Source organism: Tachysurus vachellii, chromosome 5, assembly GCF_030014155.1.
Source record: "Tachysurus vachellii isolate PV-2020 chromosome 5, HZAU_Pvac_v1, whole genome shotgun sequence".
NCBI classification, from domain to species: domain Eukaryota; kingdom Metazoa; phylum Chordata; class Actinopteri; order Siluriformes; family Bagridae; genus Tachysurus; species Tachysurus vachellii.
Genome location: NC_083464.1, coordinates 29,708,423 through 29,722,870, shown reverse-complemented (window position 1 = coordinate 29,722,870; position 14,448 = coordinate 29,708,423). Strand labels below are relative to the sequence as shown.

The following is a 14,448-nucleotide window of genomic DNA, read 5'->3' as shown; positions in this document are numbered from 1 at the left end:
TGAGTTATATTTGTCCTGAGAGAAGTTGAACTCTGTTGTGTCATGCCTTAATAATAACAACCTGTAGTTCCTCATTAATATAATAAACATTGTGTAGTTCCTCTGAGTATCTTGCTAAGTGAAACTTTTGCATGTATCATCAACTAAAGTCAAATAAATGTTGAACCCTGAACATGAACCCAGAGAGTCCTGTTTCATCAAGGCTCTCAAACCTGTGAGAAGTCTTTTGAGGTGGTTCTACTGGACATAAGTATGGGATGAAGCTTAATGATAGGATTTTGGAATAAACAGAACAAGTGTAGTTATTCAACTGTCTAAGTCCTGGACCAATGGGATAGAACAGAGAAAGAATTTGGATCTTGAATTAATTTCTTTCCATGAACTATAATTATAATCAAGGCATGAGCCACAACTGGAACCAAACTAGCTCAGACTAGTTTTACAGTACCTGTTACACAGCCAAAACAGATCTGGGGTCCTTTCTGGCCTAGAAGTTCTAAAGGAAAGTGAAAATATTTTAAAGAAAAGTCAGAAAACCTAGTAGGCTGTAAAACTTGCCATTTGAAGTAAATTCATCTTCAGGTAAGTAACCTCCCTTGTTTTCTATTGCTGTTCTGGTTTGTATGTTGCATCTTTCAGTATAATGTCCAGCCTGTAGTCCCTAATTAATAACCTGTAGTTCATCACCAATAGGCTGTAGTTCGTCATCAAAAACCTATAGTTCCTCATCAATAACCTGTATTTTGTCACCAATAACCTGTAGTTTCTGATTAATACCCTGTAGTGTGTAACCAATAAACTGAAGTTCGTTATCAACAACCTGTAATTACTAAATAATCACCTGAAGTAACTCATCAATAACCTGTAGATCCTCATCAATAGCCTGCAGATCCTCATTAGTCATGTACACATTGTTGTCGTCCTATCGTCTACCATAAGTTGATCCTAAATTTGAACTCTATCATCAGCTTAATCCAAGCAAGATACTAACACTTTAAGGTGGCAAGAGTTTGTACTACAAACACTGGTTTAACACCAGAGTATGAGTGCTTAAACTGAAATTGTCTGAGTTCAGTAGGTTTACTCCAACATAGTTCAAGAGGGTTTCAAATTAAAAGTATGCCAAATCTTCCTAGGATGAAAGCCAACCTGCTCGCAATCGGGATTTAAATTGAGACCCTTAGTGTGTTTACTTAAAAATAGCTGCATCAACAGAATTTTTCTGTTACGACACTAAAATTAATAAAGGTTCGGATAAGCAAATAACATGACTAAATGGTGTTAGCAATGGCCTCTTAACACTACTTGATCCAGGGCCCAACAGTGGCAGCTTGGCAGTGGTGGAAACTAAAGACCTTTTGGTAGGCCAACGTCTTGACCTCTGAGCTACCACTTCCTACCATGAAAACATATTGAGATTTATAAACAATATGGCTACCACATGCCAATTTATTTATGAACAGAATTCATTTACTCAAACAGCTGGAACTCAGGACTGGCTGCATGGATTCACAGGAAGCTTTAAAAACATATTTAATTTAAAGGTGGTCTGTAAGGTCTGGATCATGGTCATCAATAGAGCATGGAGGGAAGTTCAAGCAGCTGTTTCTCAGGAAATTTAAGTCTAAGACCAAACAAGAAAAACATGGGCGCCACCAAACAGGTTTTTCACATCATGTGTACACAATCAAGGAGGTGACGGCTAACACATGCTTTTTCTGAGACACCTGTAGCAAACCAGCAGCTTTTTTTTTTAACAGTTCCTGACATCACAGTGCAGCTTAAGCTTTCTCTTGGAGGAAAGCATCATCTGCCCTTTTCCACATACCTATTCATTGTGACTGACAGAGGAACCTGCCCACCCAATTCAAAATCACAAACGAGATTCATTTATAATTTGGGAAATAGAACCAACTAAATGTGCAAGAAAATAACATTATAACTCACAACTGTGATATTTTAATACAAGCTTTTGTTGGGCAAATAAGTCCTTTAATCCATGATGAACAGTACAAATCGGTATATTGTTCTTATTAATGAAAGCAGGCTTTATTTTGTCTAGTGAGCTTCCTATGTTCAAGGCAAACCCACCTATGCCTTTGATTTGTCTACTCTCAACAGCTGAAATTTCTATTCTGAACTCAAAGCAGAGGAACAAATGCACATATCTCTGTCCATTTCTCTTTAAAACATGCCGGCTTCATCATCATTTTTCAACAAGCCACGTCATCTGTCCCTCTGGACCTAGTCTCTGCTTTTAGCTAAGAATGTACATAAATGTCTGATTGGTTAAGCTGAAACAGAGGATCTGCTACACAAGCCATTAAAAGAAATTCTATGTAGGGTTTTCACTTGACAATAACTTAATTCAACTTAAGTTCTATTAAAAATGAGCCATAAAATTAAATATATGAGTTATCCTTCATGGAACAAGCTCAATTACAAAAACCTTTTTCAGGTAAATTTTCCATGGATTATTATGAGATTGACTATAGTTTCCCAGGGTACTACAGAGGTTCTACATCATGTACCATGGAACAACGTTGTCTGCTGCACGGAAGATCATGCGTCATGGTTTCGAGCCCTCAAATGACGGAATGCTGGGGCCCAGGCGTCTACATGAGCAGAAGTCTGGAAAAAGCTAAGCGTTACCCATTGGATCCTAAACCCAGAAAGAGACTGGCAGTTTTGAAGCTGAAGCTAAGAGTCGGGAAGGTGAAGAGGATAAACAGGCAGGACCATCCTCTACAGAAAACATGGCATGATGAAGGATATGACACGGCCTAACTGCGGCATGGTGAAGAGCGGCCTGGAGGAAAACTGCGTCTGGGACCCGAGTCGAATAGAAGTGCTGGAAATGTTTGAAGTTAAAAGGAACGACAGTGACTCAATATGCCGGATTATTTGACGAGGTTCAACCATGAAATCACAAATAAGAATAAATAATAAGCCAACACATGAAAAACTATAAACCAAAGAGCTTTTTGTGACATCAGCTGATTAAATGGGACTACTTTTAATCACTCATGATTAATAATTTTATGATGTGATTAGGTGAAATATATTTCGGAAATTTTGAAATATTAAATTTGGTCCTGTGACCCAACCAAAGTGAAGTGTTAAAATCTGAATGGAAAAACAATAGAAATCTGATAAAACAGTAACATTCTGTTGCTTGATTGACAGCCCATTGTCTGAGCTTCCCAGCCTGAAAAACATCAGGACGATTTAACCACCAGTGACATTTATGTCCATGCTGAATTAAAGCCACCAATCACTCACTCTCACTCTCTCTCTCTCATTTTGTACCGCTTATCCGAAGCCACCAATCACAAATGGTATAAAATCTAGAAACCTGATCAAGTAGTTCAACACTGTGAAAAGTTTTACTAAGTTCTACTGACATCATTATGGGATGAAGATTAATAAATTAGTTTGGGATTTTGAAATAAATCGTATTGCCAAGTCCTGAAACAATAAAACGTATAACAAAAACAGAATTTGGCCGTTGAATTCTTCTCTTTTTATATCAACTCTTATCTTATCTTTAAGTAATAAAGTCTACACGTCTTATTTTTGCTTTAATTTTTATAATTGTAGTAAAACACACCTCTGGTTAGAATGTGTATGAAAACATTCTGACTAGTTTTACCACATTACTTACATTCTTCACTTGAATTTCTGAAAAAAAAGAAGTTTCGACTATAAAAGAAAGTAAGTAGCATAACTTCACTTGAAGTTAAGTCGTCTGCTGCTATGGTAGGTAACCCCACTCCTTCTCTCTTGCTAGACTGTTTATTGTTTATTAAGTAATTTTGCCTGATTAAAAATGCAAACAGAAAGTAGAGAAATATTTAAAGATTAAAGGTAATGTTGCACTCTACATTTTGACTGCTTTCAGCACTGGAAGTCCTGATCATATGATCTCCAGACTGCAGTTCTCTAGCCATTAATACCAACGTGTAGTTCCTGGGTAAGTGAAGATTGTATCCATGTAAACAACATGGTCCTTAAGGACCAATCATCTACAATAAGTTTGTCCTAAATATGCAATGTATTATTAGCTAAATCCAAAAAAAATCTAACACTTTATGGTGCTGAGAATTTGATGATAAGCCCTGGTTTAATACCTGTGTGACTGCTTCAACTCGAATTCTGAGGGTTCTGTAGGTTTACTCCAATACTGTATAGCTTGGGAAAATTTCAATTTAAAAGTATAGCAAAGCGTTCTGGGACATAAGCCAACCAGCTAGGAATGTGGTTGACCTGAGATCTCTAAAGCTGTTTATCACCCTTGTTTTACTCAAAAACAGCCACATACTGTTGAAGTTCTTGGAATTGTTTTAACTTTAGGTGGCAAGACTTTTTACTATAAAACCTTGGTTTAATATCTGAGTGAGAGTGCTTAATGTCAAATTCTGAAAACTTTTCAGAAAAAAGTATTTTGACCATATAATGATTTTTATGCATATTTACCAAGTATTTACCAACTCCAAGATGTATAAACTTAAATGCTTATTGAATTTAATCATATCAGGTGAGTGCATTTGTGTAATGAGGGAGAGTGTGGCCTAGGGAGATCAACATACTATATCAGGGTGTGCATAATTATTAGGCAGTGTCTGAAGACAGATTTTTCAAAGGTTTAATGGATTGATGAGATAAAAGTGACAATTAACAGTCCAGATGGAAGACCCAAATGTGCACAGAGCTCCACTCCAATCAGATGCCAGCAAGGTGAAGATGGGGTAATGGTATTGGCTGGGCTACTAATATTAAATATGAGCTAGTTGGACTTTTGCAGGTTGAATATGGACTCAAAATCAACTCTCAAACCTACTGGCAGTTTTTAAAAGATACTTTCTTCAAGCAGTGGAACACGAAAAATTCTTGCATTTTCCAGGCCATTTCTGCATGTCCTGCATACGTTTATGCTCCATCATATTCATAAAAATACCCCACTGCATTTTTTTATATAGTTTATTTAATTGTGCACACATAGATATTCTCCTAAGTAAGTGAAAACCACAGGTTTAAATAACAAGGTTTTTGGTTTATTAAAGTTTGGGTAGACCAATAACTCTGTAATCTCCCCATCTACTCAGGTTAAAAGTCTGGGAGTGGTCCTCGAAAGTACTTTATCTTTCGAAAAGCACGTGAACAATATTACTCGGCCTGCGTATCTCCATCTATGAAACATAAGCCGCCTTCGTCCATTTCTCACCCCAAATTCCGCAGCTGTTCTTGTACATGCTCTAATTACCTCGCGCATTGATTACTGTAACTCTCTTCTCTTTGGGCTACCTAACAAACTCCTTCACAAACATCAATTAATCCGGAATTCAGATGCCCGTATAATTACTAGAACCTCCTCCATTGAGCATATCACTCCAGTTCTGTAGTTGTTCAATAATAAAATTAATCAACAAAAATACAACTTGCCTAATAATTGTGCATGCAGTGTAGCTTGAAAGGTTTTCAATTAGGGTTCAACAGAAGGAAATAATAATATATGAATTTTCAATTATAAAACTTGTTTTCAGGTGAATTTTCCATGGATAAAGGCTACGGTGGGCACAGATTCTACACTATGTACCATGGAACTACACTCGCCGCAGCAAAGGCAATCATGCAAGAAGGTTTCAGGCGCTCTGTTGATGGGATGCTGGGGCCCGGTGTCTATTTGAGCAGAAGTGTAGATAAAGCTCAGCGTTACCCCCTGAATCCTCCACCTGGGGAGAGACTGGCCATCCTGAAACTGAGGGTACGAGTGGGGAAAGTGAAGAAGATCGACAGGCAGGGTCATCCTCTACAGAAAACATGGCACGAGCACGGCTACAGCACGGCCTGGGCGCCTCCCAACTGTGGCATAGTGTCGAGTGGCCTGGAGGAAGACTGTGTCTGGGACCCAAGTCGAATAGAAGTGCTGGATATGTGGGAAGTTTATAGAAATTGTTGAATGACTTCTGAAACCTGGAGTTCATCCAGGAATTTCAATGTCATTGAACGCTCTTTTAACCGCTAAATCTGATTACTACTCTAATATAATTGGGTTAGGTGAAGGGAATACAAGGTCCTTGTTTAATACAGCAAATAATATCCTACGCCTCCTGATACTCTTCCTTCTCATGTTGATTCTAGTGATCTATGTGATAATTTAATGACCTTTTTTAGTACTAAAATTGTAAATGTTTATCAACAATTCCCGTGATTCTCAATTGTCTCTATTTTACAGTTTTGAACTTCCGGCTATTGATGAAATATCAGGTTTAATCAAACAATCTAAGTCTTCCACTTGTCAGTTAGATTCACTTTCCACTCACCTGGTCAAAGCTTGTTTATCTTCTCTATCTGGTATAGTAACTGATATTATACACTCGTCTCTCACCTCTGGTGTGGTTCCTTCATCTTTTAAGGTTGCTGTAATCACTCCAAGACTTAAGAAACCAGGAGCTGACACTAATAATTTTGCTAATTTTCACCCAATTTCCAATTTGCCCTCACTCTCTCACTCACGCACTCATTTTCTACCGCTTATCCAAACTACCTCGGGTCACGGGGAGCCTGTGCCTATCTCAGGCGTCATCTGGCATCAAGGCAGGATACACCCTGGACGGAGTGCCAACCCATCACAGGGCACACACACTCTCATTCACTCACGCAATCACACACAACGGACAATTTTCCAGAGATGCCAATCAACCAACCATGCATGTCTTTGGACCGGGGGAGGAAACCGGAGTACCCGGAGGAAACCCCCGAGGCACGGGGACAACATGCAAACTCCAGACACACAAGGCGGAGGCGGGAGGTGTGGAGGTGTGAGGTGAACGTGCTAACCACTAAGCCACCGTGCCCCCTTCCAATTTGCCCTTTTTCTCTAAAATTTTGGAAAAAGTTGCATCTCAGGTTCATTCCCATCTCTTAAAAAATAGCCTGTTTGAAAAATTCCAATCTGGTTTTCGACCTTTGCATAGAACAGAGACTACTATGGTAAAAGTTGTTAATGATCTGCTGAAGTCAGCCGATTCTGGACTTTTAACTATACTTATTCTACTTGATTTAATGGCGGCCTTTGATACAATTTCTCATCAATTTCTCCTAGATAGATTACTCTCTGTAGGAATTACTGGTATCCCTCTTAGTTGGTTCAGATCTTATCTCTCTGGGCGCACTCAATTTGTTCAACTTAAACATTTTAGATCATATGTTTCACCTGTTACAGCTGATGTCCCTCAAGGCTCTGTTTTGGGCCCTGTTTTATTTATTATTTATTTACTACCCTTTGGTAACATTTTTAGGAAATATGGCATCAGTTTTCATTGCTATGCTGACGACACCCAGCTTTATTTGTCCTCTAAGCCAAATTCTACCCTTCTACCATTCCTCCTTTCTTTTAGGCTGCTTAGAAGAGATTAAATCCTGGTTTTTGCGTAACTTTCTCAAGCTGAATATTGACAAAACAGAAGTTCTCCTTGTTGGTACCAAATCTAATTTGTCAAAATCCAACAGTTTCTCACTTTCTGTTGATAACTCTGTAATCTCTCCATCTACTCAGGTTAAAAGTCTGGGAGTGGTCCTCGAAAGTACTTTATCTTTTGAAAAGCATGTGAACAATATTACTCTGTCTGCGTATCTCCATCTACGGAACATCAGCCGCCTTCGTCCATTTCCCACCCCAAATTCCGCAGCTGTTCTTGTACATGCTCTAGTTACCTCGCACATTGATTACTGTAACTCTCTTCTCTTTGGGCTACCTAACAAACTCCTTCACAAACTTCAGTTAGTCCGGAATTCAGCTGTCCGTATAATTACTAGAACCTCCTCCATTGAGCATACTGTATCACTCCAGTTCTTTACCATCTTCACTGGCTTCCTGTTAAATATCAAGTAGACTATAAGATTTTACTTCTCACTTTTAAAGCTCTTCATAATTGTGCACCACAATACCTCTCTGATTTGCTTCATATTTACATCCCAAAGAGTACTCTCAGATCTTCTTCATCTGTTTCCCTTGTTGCACCTTCTGTTCGTTTAGCCACTATGGGGTCTAGGGCATTTAGTTGTGCTGCTCCTAATCTCTGAAATTCTCTTCCACAATCTATATGAGAAAGTGACTGTCTGACTACTTCTAAATAATCTCTTAATACTCACTTGTTTAAATTAGCTTTCTTTGATCAATTTGAAACCATTTAATGTCAATAATTGTTGTTTGTTGGATTGTTGTATTGATTTTATCACCACTCAACTGTACGGTGTCCTTGAGTGCCCTGAAAAGTGTCTTTAAATAAAATGTATTATTATATTATTATTGAAATCAATAAGTAGTCTGGTCCTGTATGTTTGTGTGATTATTAAATGTTGGTGTTGCATTTGTGTTTCATTCTGATGTACAGACAGAATTTTTATACGTCTTTTATTCTTTCGATATTGAAATGATGAATTATAAGTTATTGCGGATGCCATCTGAGTGAGAATGGGACGATCTGAAGTCCACTTCATTTATACTTCCTGTGTAGAAAGATGAAATAAATCCGGTAAAATTTGAAACTTGCTGTTGTCATGTTTGTCATCTACTGCAACATGGCATCAGAGATTAAATGTCTGACACTGGAGACTCCTTCAGTTAATGTTAAAAAAGAAACGTCTCCTTGCAAAAAGGAGACGTTACTATATAAACGATAATATACTAGAAAGAACAGCTTAACATCAACCTGTGTTTAGCAGTTCCAGTACTCAACACTTTCTAACCAATCAGATTTGAGGATTCACTGGTGTAATTGACAGTCAATACATTTCCAGACTATTTGGTGTGACTAGACAATAAAGTTTCTTTTAATCAATTGACTGTTCAGTAAGCCATGGACGAGAAAATAAGAAAACAAAAGCACACTACTTTTCACAGGACGAGGCCGTCCGACCTAACGCTTTGTCCAAATGGGCGTGGCCTAATATTCTAATGAACTGATTGACAGCTTTCTACCTGAGACTCCACTGCCAGGAATCATGAATGTTTAACATCCACATAGTAAGCTCACTAGGCTATGTTTTCTATTTTTGACTACTTGCTAGGTCAGCTTTCCTTTCTCTCTTAGCTCTCACTTGTTAGATTAGTGCTCAGTCTCAACTTGCTTTCACGTAATAGTTAGCTTCAGCCCTACAAACCTGCATCCACGTTGACTTCTCTGTGATCCCATGACCTTTTTTTAGAACTGCTTGCAACATTACAGTGTTGGCAAATCTAAATTCCTGTTAGAAACCAGCACAGGATAGAGTGCAGAAACCAGATACTTAAATTTTTTGGCCATAAAAATGTACAAAAGATAACAAAGAGCTGGCACAACATAAAAAATAATCCGGCTATCATACTCATATGTGGGCAACTGAACTCAGTGTAACTGCCATGTACATGAAACGTAGCACATTTACTGTACATGATTTCCTGTGAGGTGAAAACAAAGTGAAAGCATTGATAAGGGTTTGGTATAAAGAAGTATATCGTTTGAAACCCGGGTGAGTAACAGCAGTTTTTTTTCTCCTCCTCGCTTGATTTTCTTTTGGATATTATTTTCGGCACTATAGCTGCGTAAGAACTAAAAGATCGTAGTCATGTTTAGTCGAGTTATATTTAGAGTCCGTTGGAAAGTAAACTCTTGAGTTTGGTACGAGTTAAATACACTTCCTCTCGCACACAACACACACACACACACACACACACACACACAGAGAGAGAGAGAGAGAGAGAGAGAGAGAGATATTTAGTTACTGTATTTTTCACAGTGAACAAACTTTATTTTTAACTTTGAGTAAACATGATAAAGCACCATTAGAGTTCAAAGTTCAAAATAAAGTTTGTTCACTGTGAAAAATACAGTAACTAAATATCTCTCTCTCTCTCTCTCTCTCTCTCTGTGTGTGTGTGTGTTGTGTGCGAGAGGAAGTGTATTTAACTCGTACCAAACTCAAGAGTTTACTTTTGGACATGTCTACAGCCTACAGCCTGGATCATGGAACATCTGTTAAAGTAATAATTATAGAGTCGAATTTGACTTGAATTATTACATTCGTTTTCAGGTGAAAATCTCCTGATGGACGAAGATTTTGTGAGAGGTCTAAGATCCTTGGTGGACTTAGGAGGCCATAGATACTACATCATGTACCACGGTACAACGCTGGAAGCAGCAAAGCAGATCAAGCTCCACGGTTTCCGGCGCTCTGCTGATGGGTTGCTGGGGCCCGGTGTCTACGTGAGCAGAAGTGTAACTAAAGCTCGGCGGTACCCCCTGAATCCTCCATCTGGGGAGAGACTGGCCATCCTGAAGCTGAAAGTGCGTGTGGGGAAAGTGAAAAAGATCGACAGGCAGGGACATCCTCTACAGAAAACATGGCATGACGAAGGATACGACATGGCCTGGGTGCCACCTAACTGCGGCATGGTACCGAGTGGTCTGGAGGAAAACTGTGTCTGGGACCAGAGTCGAATAGAAGTGCTGGATATGTGGGGAAAGCCCCCACCTTGTAAGATTATTTGACGTGGCTCAACCATGAAATAAGAATCAAATTGAAAGAATGTTGATCTCTGATGTTTATCTTATGTTTTAATGTTTATGTCATTTGACCAAAATACTATCTCATTGCGTGAGGTTACGTTAAGGCTCTAATCAACAGTTTAAATATATTTTAACCTGAATGTAAAAGAAGCAGTTGGAATAAATTCGATCTGAAAGCACTGATGAGATTCTGACTGTCCTGCTGGGGTGTGTGGCCAAATATTCTAATGAGCACATTTGATTGACAGTCTTCTACCTGAAACTCCACCTGCTGGAATCATGAATGATCAGCATCCATGTAGGCTATGCTCGATAACTTTCACTAACATTCAACTTTTCACTCTCACTTGATTTTAGCTTAGCGGTCACTTGCTGAGCTAGATTTTGCATGGTAGGCCAGCTTTTCCTTCATCTCCTAGCTTACACATGCTAGTTGAGCTTTCAGTCGCTAATAAGCTTTTACACAGTAGTTAGCTTTGACTTGAAAGTTTACCTTTCACTCACTAGCCTAACTTTTACTCATTAAACTAATTTTCACTTGCTAGCCTAGCTTTCTGTCATTAAACTAACTTTCACTAACTAGCCTAGCTTTCCCTCATTTAACTAGCTTTTACTCACTAGTCAAACTTTCCCTCATTAAACTAGCTTTCTCTCACTAGCCTAGCTTTCCGTCATTTAACTAACTTTCACTCACTAGCCTAACTTTCTCTCACACTAACCTAGCTTTCTCTCATTTTACTAGCTTTCACTCACTCACCTAGCTTTCCCTCATTAAGCTAGCTTTCCCTCACAGTGAGTTAGCTTACAGATTAGCTTTTGTATTATAGTTTTTGCTTGTTATGGAATAAATTTAAAAGAATTGCTACACGTTTTTTTTAAATGTAAAGACATGCTGTTAGTCAGTGAAGCATGTAAAGTAGTGAAGCACCTCATCCTTTTGTTATGTCTAATAAACAGAGATGAGTCACTGCAGGAAAACACCTCATACACAGTCCAAAATACAATTTCACTACAGTTCACCTTATGAAATGACGTCATGGCGGAAAAAAAAAAACGAGAAACGAGTATGTAGTCATTCCTAAACCAGCTGCTCTTTTTTTTCTCTGTCTTTTTTATCTCTATAGATAAAAATGGAATACCACATGATTGATAAAAAGAATGGAGATGGATACAAAGGTAGAGAAACGAATGGATGGATAAGGCAACATTTGTTGGATATGTAATAAGAAGAATTGATGCATGGATTGATAGATAGATAGATAGATAGATAGATAGATAGATAGATAGATAGATAAGTGAAATAACATGATGGATAGTTTGTAACAAAAGTGTATGAGTAAATGGTGCAACACATGATGGATAGATGGACGCATAGATGTTAGGAAAGATAGATGGATAGATAGCAAGCTAGTTTGGAGCTACAGATGAATAGAAATTTGGATGAATGAATAAACGAAAGGAGAGGTAGAGGAAGAGATCTGTGGATCACCTCAAACAAAAACAAACCAACAAAAAGGAAATAAATGTCAGAAACCAAAGGCAGAATATAAGAGTGGACAAATGGAATAAGAGATACATGTCCATTCATCCCCACATTCTCTATTGTCTCCATTTCCTCTTTCAATCCTTCTTTCCTTTAATCTCCCTTTACTCATCCGACAGTCCTTCAGTCATCTATTATCCAGTAGTCACGACTACATGACCTGTCGTCTCAATATCTCAGTCTCTCTGTCTTTCATGTCCTGACCTCTGTGTGTGTGAGAGAGTGAGTGTTTGTGTGGATCTGTTTCTGTGTGAGGCTGAGTGTGTGTGCGCGTTTGAATGAGTGTGTTTGTGTGTGTGTGTGTGTGTGAATCTGTTTCTGTATGAGGCTGAGTGTGTGTGCGTTTGAATGTGTGTGTGTGTGTGTGTCTCACCTTCAGTAAAAGGCTCCCAGTCGTAAATTCGACCCATGAACTCTTTATTGTTGAATGCGGCACACTGCTCGGCTCGGGGGTTCAGCTGGGAACCGGGACACGCCTACAGAGAGAAAACTCCGGAATGAATCTTTTTATACTTCCTGGATCACAGAACTGCAGAATCCTGGATTTCCTATAAGCACATCTCTGACAAAGCTGACCTCTGAACTCTAATGTAAAGCTCACTAAAATTAGCATATGTGGATAAATGTGTGAAGAGTTTGTAGGCTACCCAGCAGAGAGAAAGAGTTAGAGAAATAGAGTGTGTGTGTGTGTGTGTTATCCTTCAAAATGTATCTTCTAATCCCACACCACTTCATCCCTTCATCTCACAGCATCTAATCCCTTATCCCTTCAAAATGCATCTTCTAATCCCACACCACTTCATCCCTTCATCTCACAGCATCTAATCCCTTATCCCTTCATAATGCATCTTCTAATCCCACACCACTTCATCCCTTCATCCCACAGCATCTAATCCCACATCCCTTCATAATGCATTTTCTAATCCCACACCACTTCATCCCACACCATCAAATCCCACATCCCTTCATCCCACAGCATCTAATCCCTTATCCCTTCAAAATGCATCTTCTAATCCCACACCACTTCATCCCTTCATCCCACAGCTTCTAATCCCACATCCCTTCATAATGCATCTTCTAATCCCACACCACTTCATCCCTTCATCCCACAGCATCTAATCCCACATCCCTTCATAATGCATCTTCTAATCCAACACCACTTCATCCCTTCATCCCACATCACTAAAATTAGCATATGTGGATAAATATGTGAAGAGTTTGTAGGCTACCCAGCAGAGAGAAAGAGTTAGAGAAATAGAGTGTGTGTGTGTGTGTGTTTGTGTGTGTGTGTGTGAGAGAGAGAGAGAGAGAGAGAGAGAGAGAGAGAGAGAGAAAGAGTGAGGCAGAAAGTGACAGAGAATGAGAGAGAGAGAGAGAGAGAGAGAGAGAGAGAGAGAGAGAGAGAGAGAGTGAGGCAGAAAGTGACAGAGAATGAGGGGGGAGAAAAAGTGAGGCAGAAAGTGACAGAGAGAGAGAGAGAGAGAGAGAGAGAGAGAGAGAGAGAGAGAGAGAGAGAGAGAGAGAGAGAGAGAGTGTGAGGCAGAAAGTGACAGAGAATGAGAGAGAGAGAGAGAGAGAGAGAGAGAGAGAGAGAGGCAGAAAGTGACAGAGAATGAGAGAGAGAGAGAGAGAGAGAGAGAGAGAGAGAGAGAGAGAGAGAGAGAGAGAGGCAGAAAGTGACAGAGAATGAGGGGGGAGAAAAAGTGAGGCAGAAAGTGACAGAGAGAGAGAGAGAGAGAGAGAGAGAGAAAGTGAGGCAGAAAGTGACAGAGAATGAGAGAGAGAGAGAGAGAGAGAGAGAGAGAGGCAGAAAGTGACAGAGAATGAGAGAGAGAGAGAGAGAGAGAGAGAGAGAGAGAGAGAGAGAGAGAGAGAGAGAGAGAGGCAGAAAGTGACAGAGAATGAGAGGGGGGGAGAAAAAGTGAGGCAGAAAGTGACAGTGAGAGAGAGGGAGAGAGAGAAAGTGAGGCAGAAAGTGACAGAGAATGAGAGAGAGAGAGAGAGAGGGGGGGGGGGGGAGTGACAGAGAATGAGAGAGAGAGAGAGAGAGAGAGAGAGAGAGAGAGTGACAGAGAATGAGAGAGAGAGAGAAAGAGTGAGGCAGAAAGTGACACAGAGAGAGAGAGAGAGAGAGAGAGAGAGAGAGAGAGAGAGAGATATTTCTGAACAGGAAAAGTTAAATAATTGGGCACAAAGAAGAGTGATGAAATACAGTAGGAGAATAAATAGGGTCAAAGGGGAGAGGGGGAGAGAGAAAGAGAGAGAAAGAGATTTTGTTACAGAATTTTGCACTGTATGACTGGTGCATTAGTCACCATATGGAAGTAATATTAAACCTGGAAACACACACACTGT

The 14,448-nt window shown here is 39.4% G+C and overlaps 2 protein-coding genes across 3 annotated transcripts in view; one reads left to right on the top strand and one right to left on the bottom strand.

The window, feature by feature from the left end:
• The window catches only part of adamtsl4 (ADAMTS-like 4), a 47,041-nt gene that overhangs the window by 11,183 nt on the left and 21,410 nt on the right, over positions 1-14,448 (bottom strand). For both annotated transcript variants that reach the window (XM_060871021.1, XM_060871022.1), the window contains exon 5: positions 12,467-12,569. In XM_060871021.1, the coding sequence (XP_060727004.1) occupies positions 12,467-12,569 (103 nt within the window). The remainder of the gene's footprint in view (positions 1-12,466; positions 12,570-14,448) is intronic.
• Positions 3,718-10,729, top strand: LOC132846349 (uncharacterized). The gene is made up of 5 exons (XM_060871024.1): positions 3,718-3,759; positions 3,902-3,973; positions 5,544-5,934; positions 7,415-7,425; positions 10,111-10,729. Exons 3-5 carry the CDS (start codon positions 5,555-5,557, stop codon positions 10,530-10,532), a joined length of 813 nt encoding a protein of 270 aa, XP_060727007.1. The 5' UTR covers positions 3,718-3,759; positions 3,902-3,973; positions 5,544-5,554; the 3' UTR covers positions 10,533-10,729.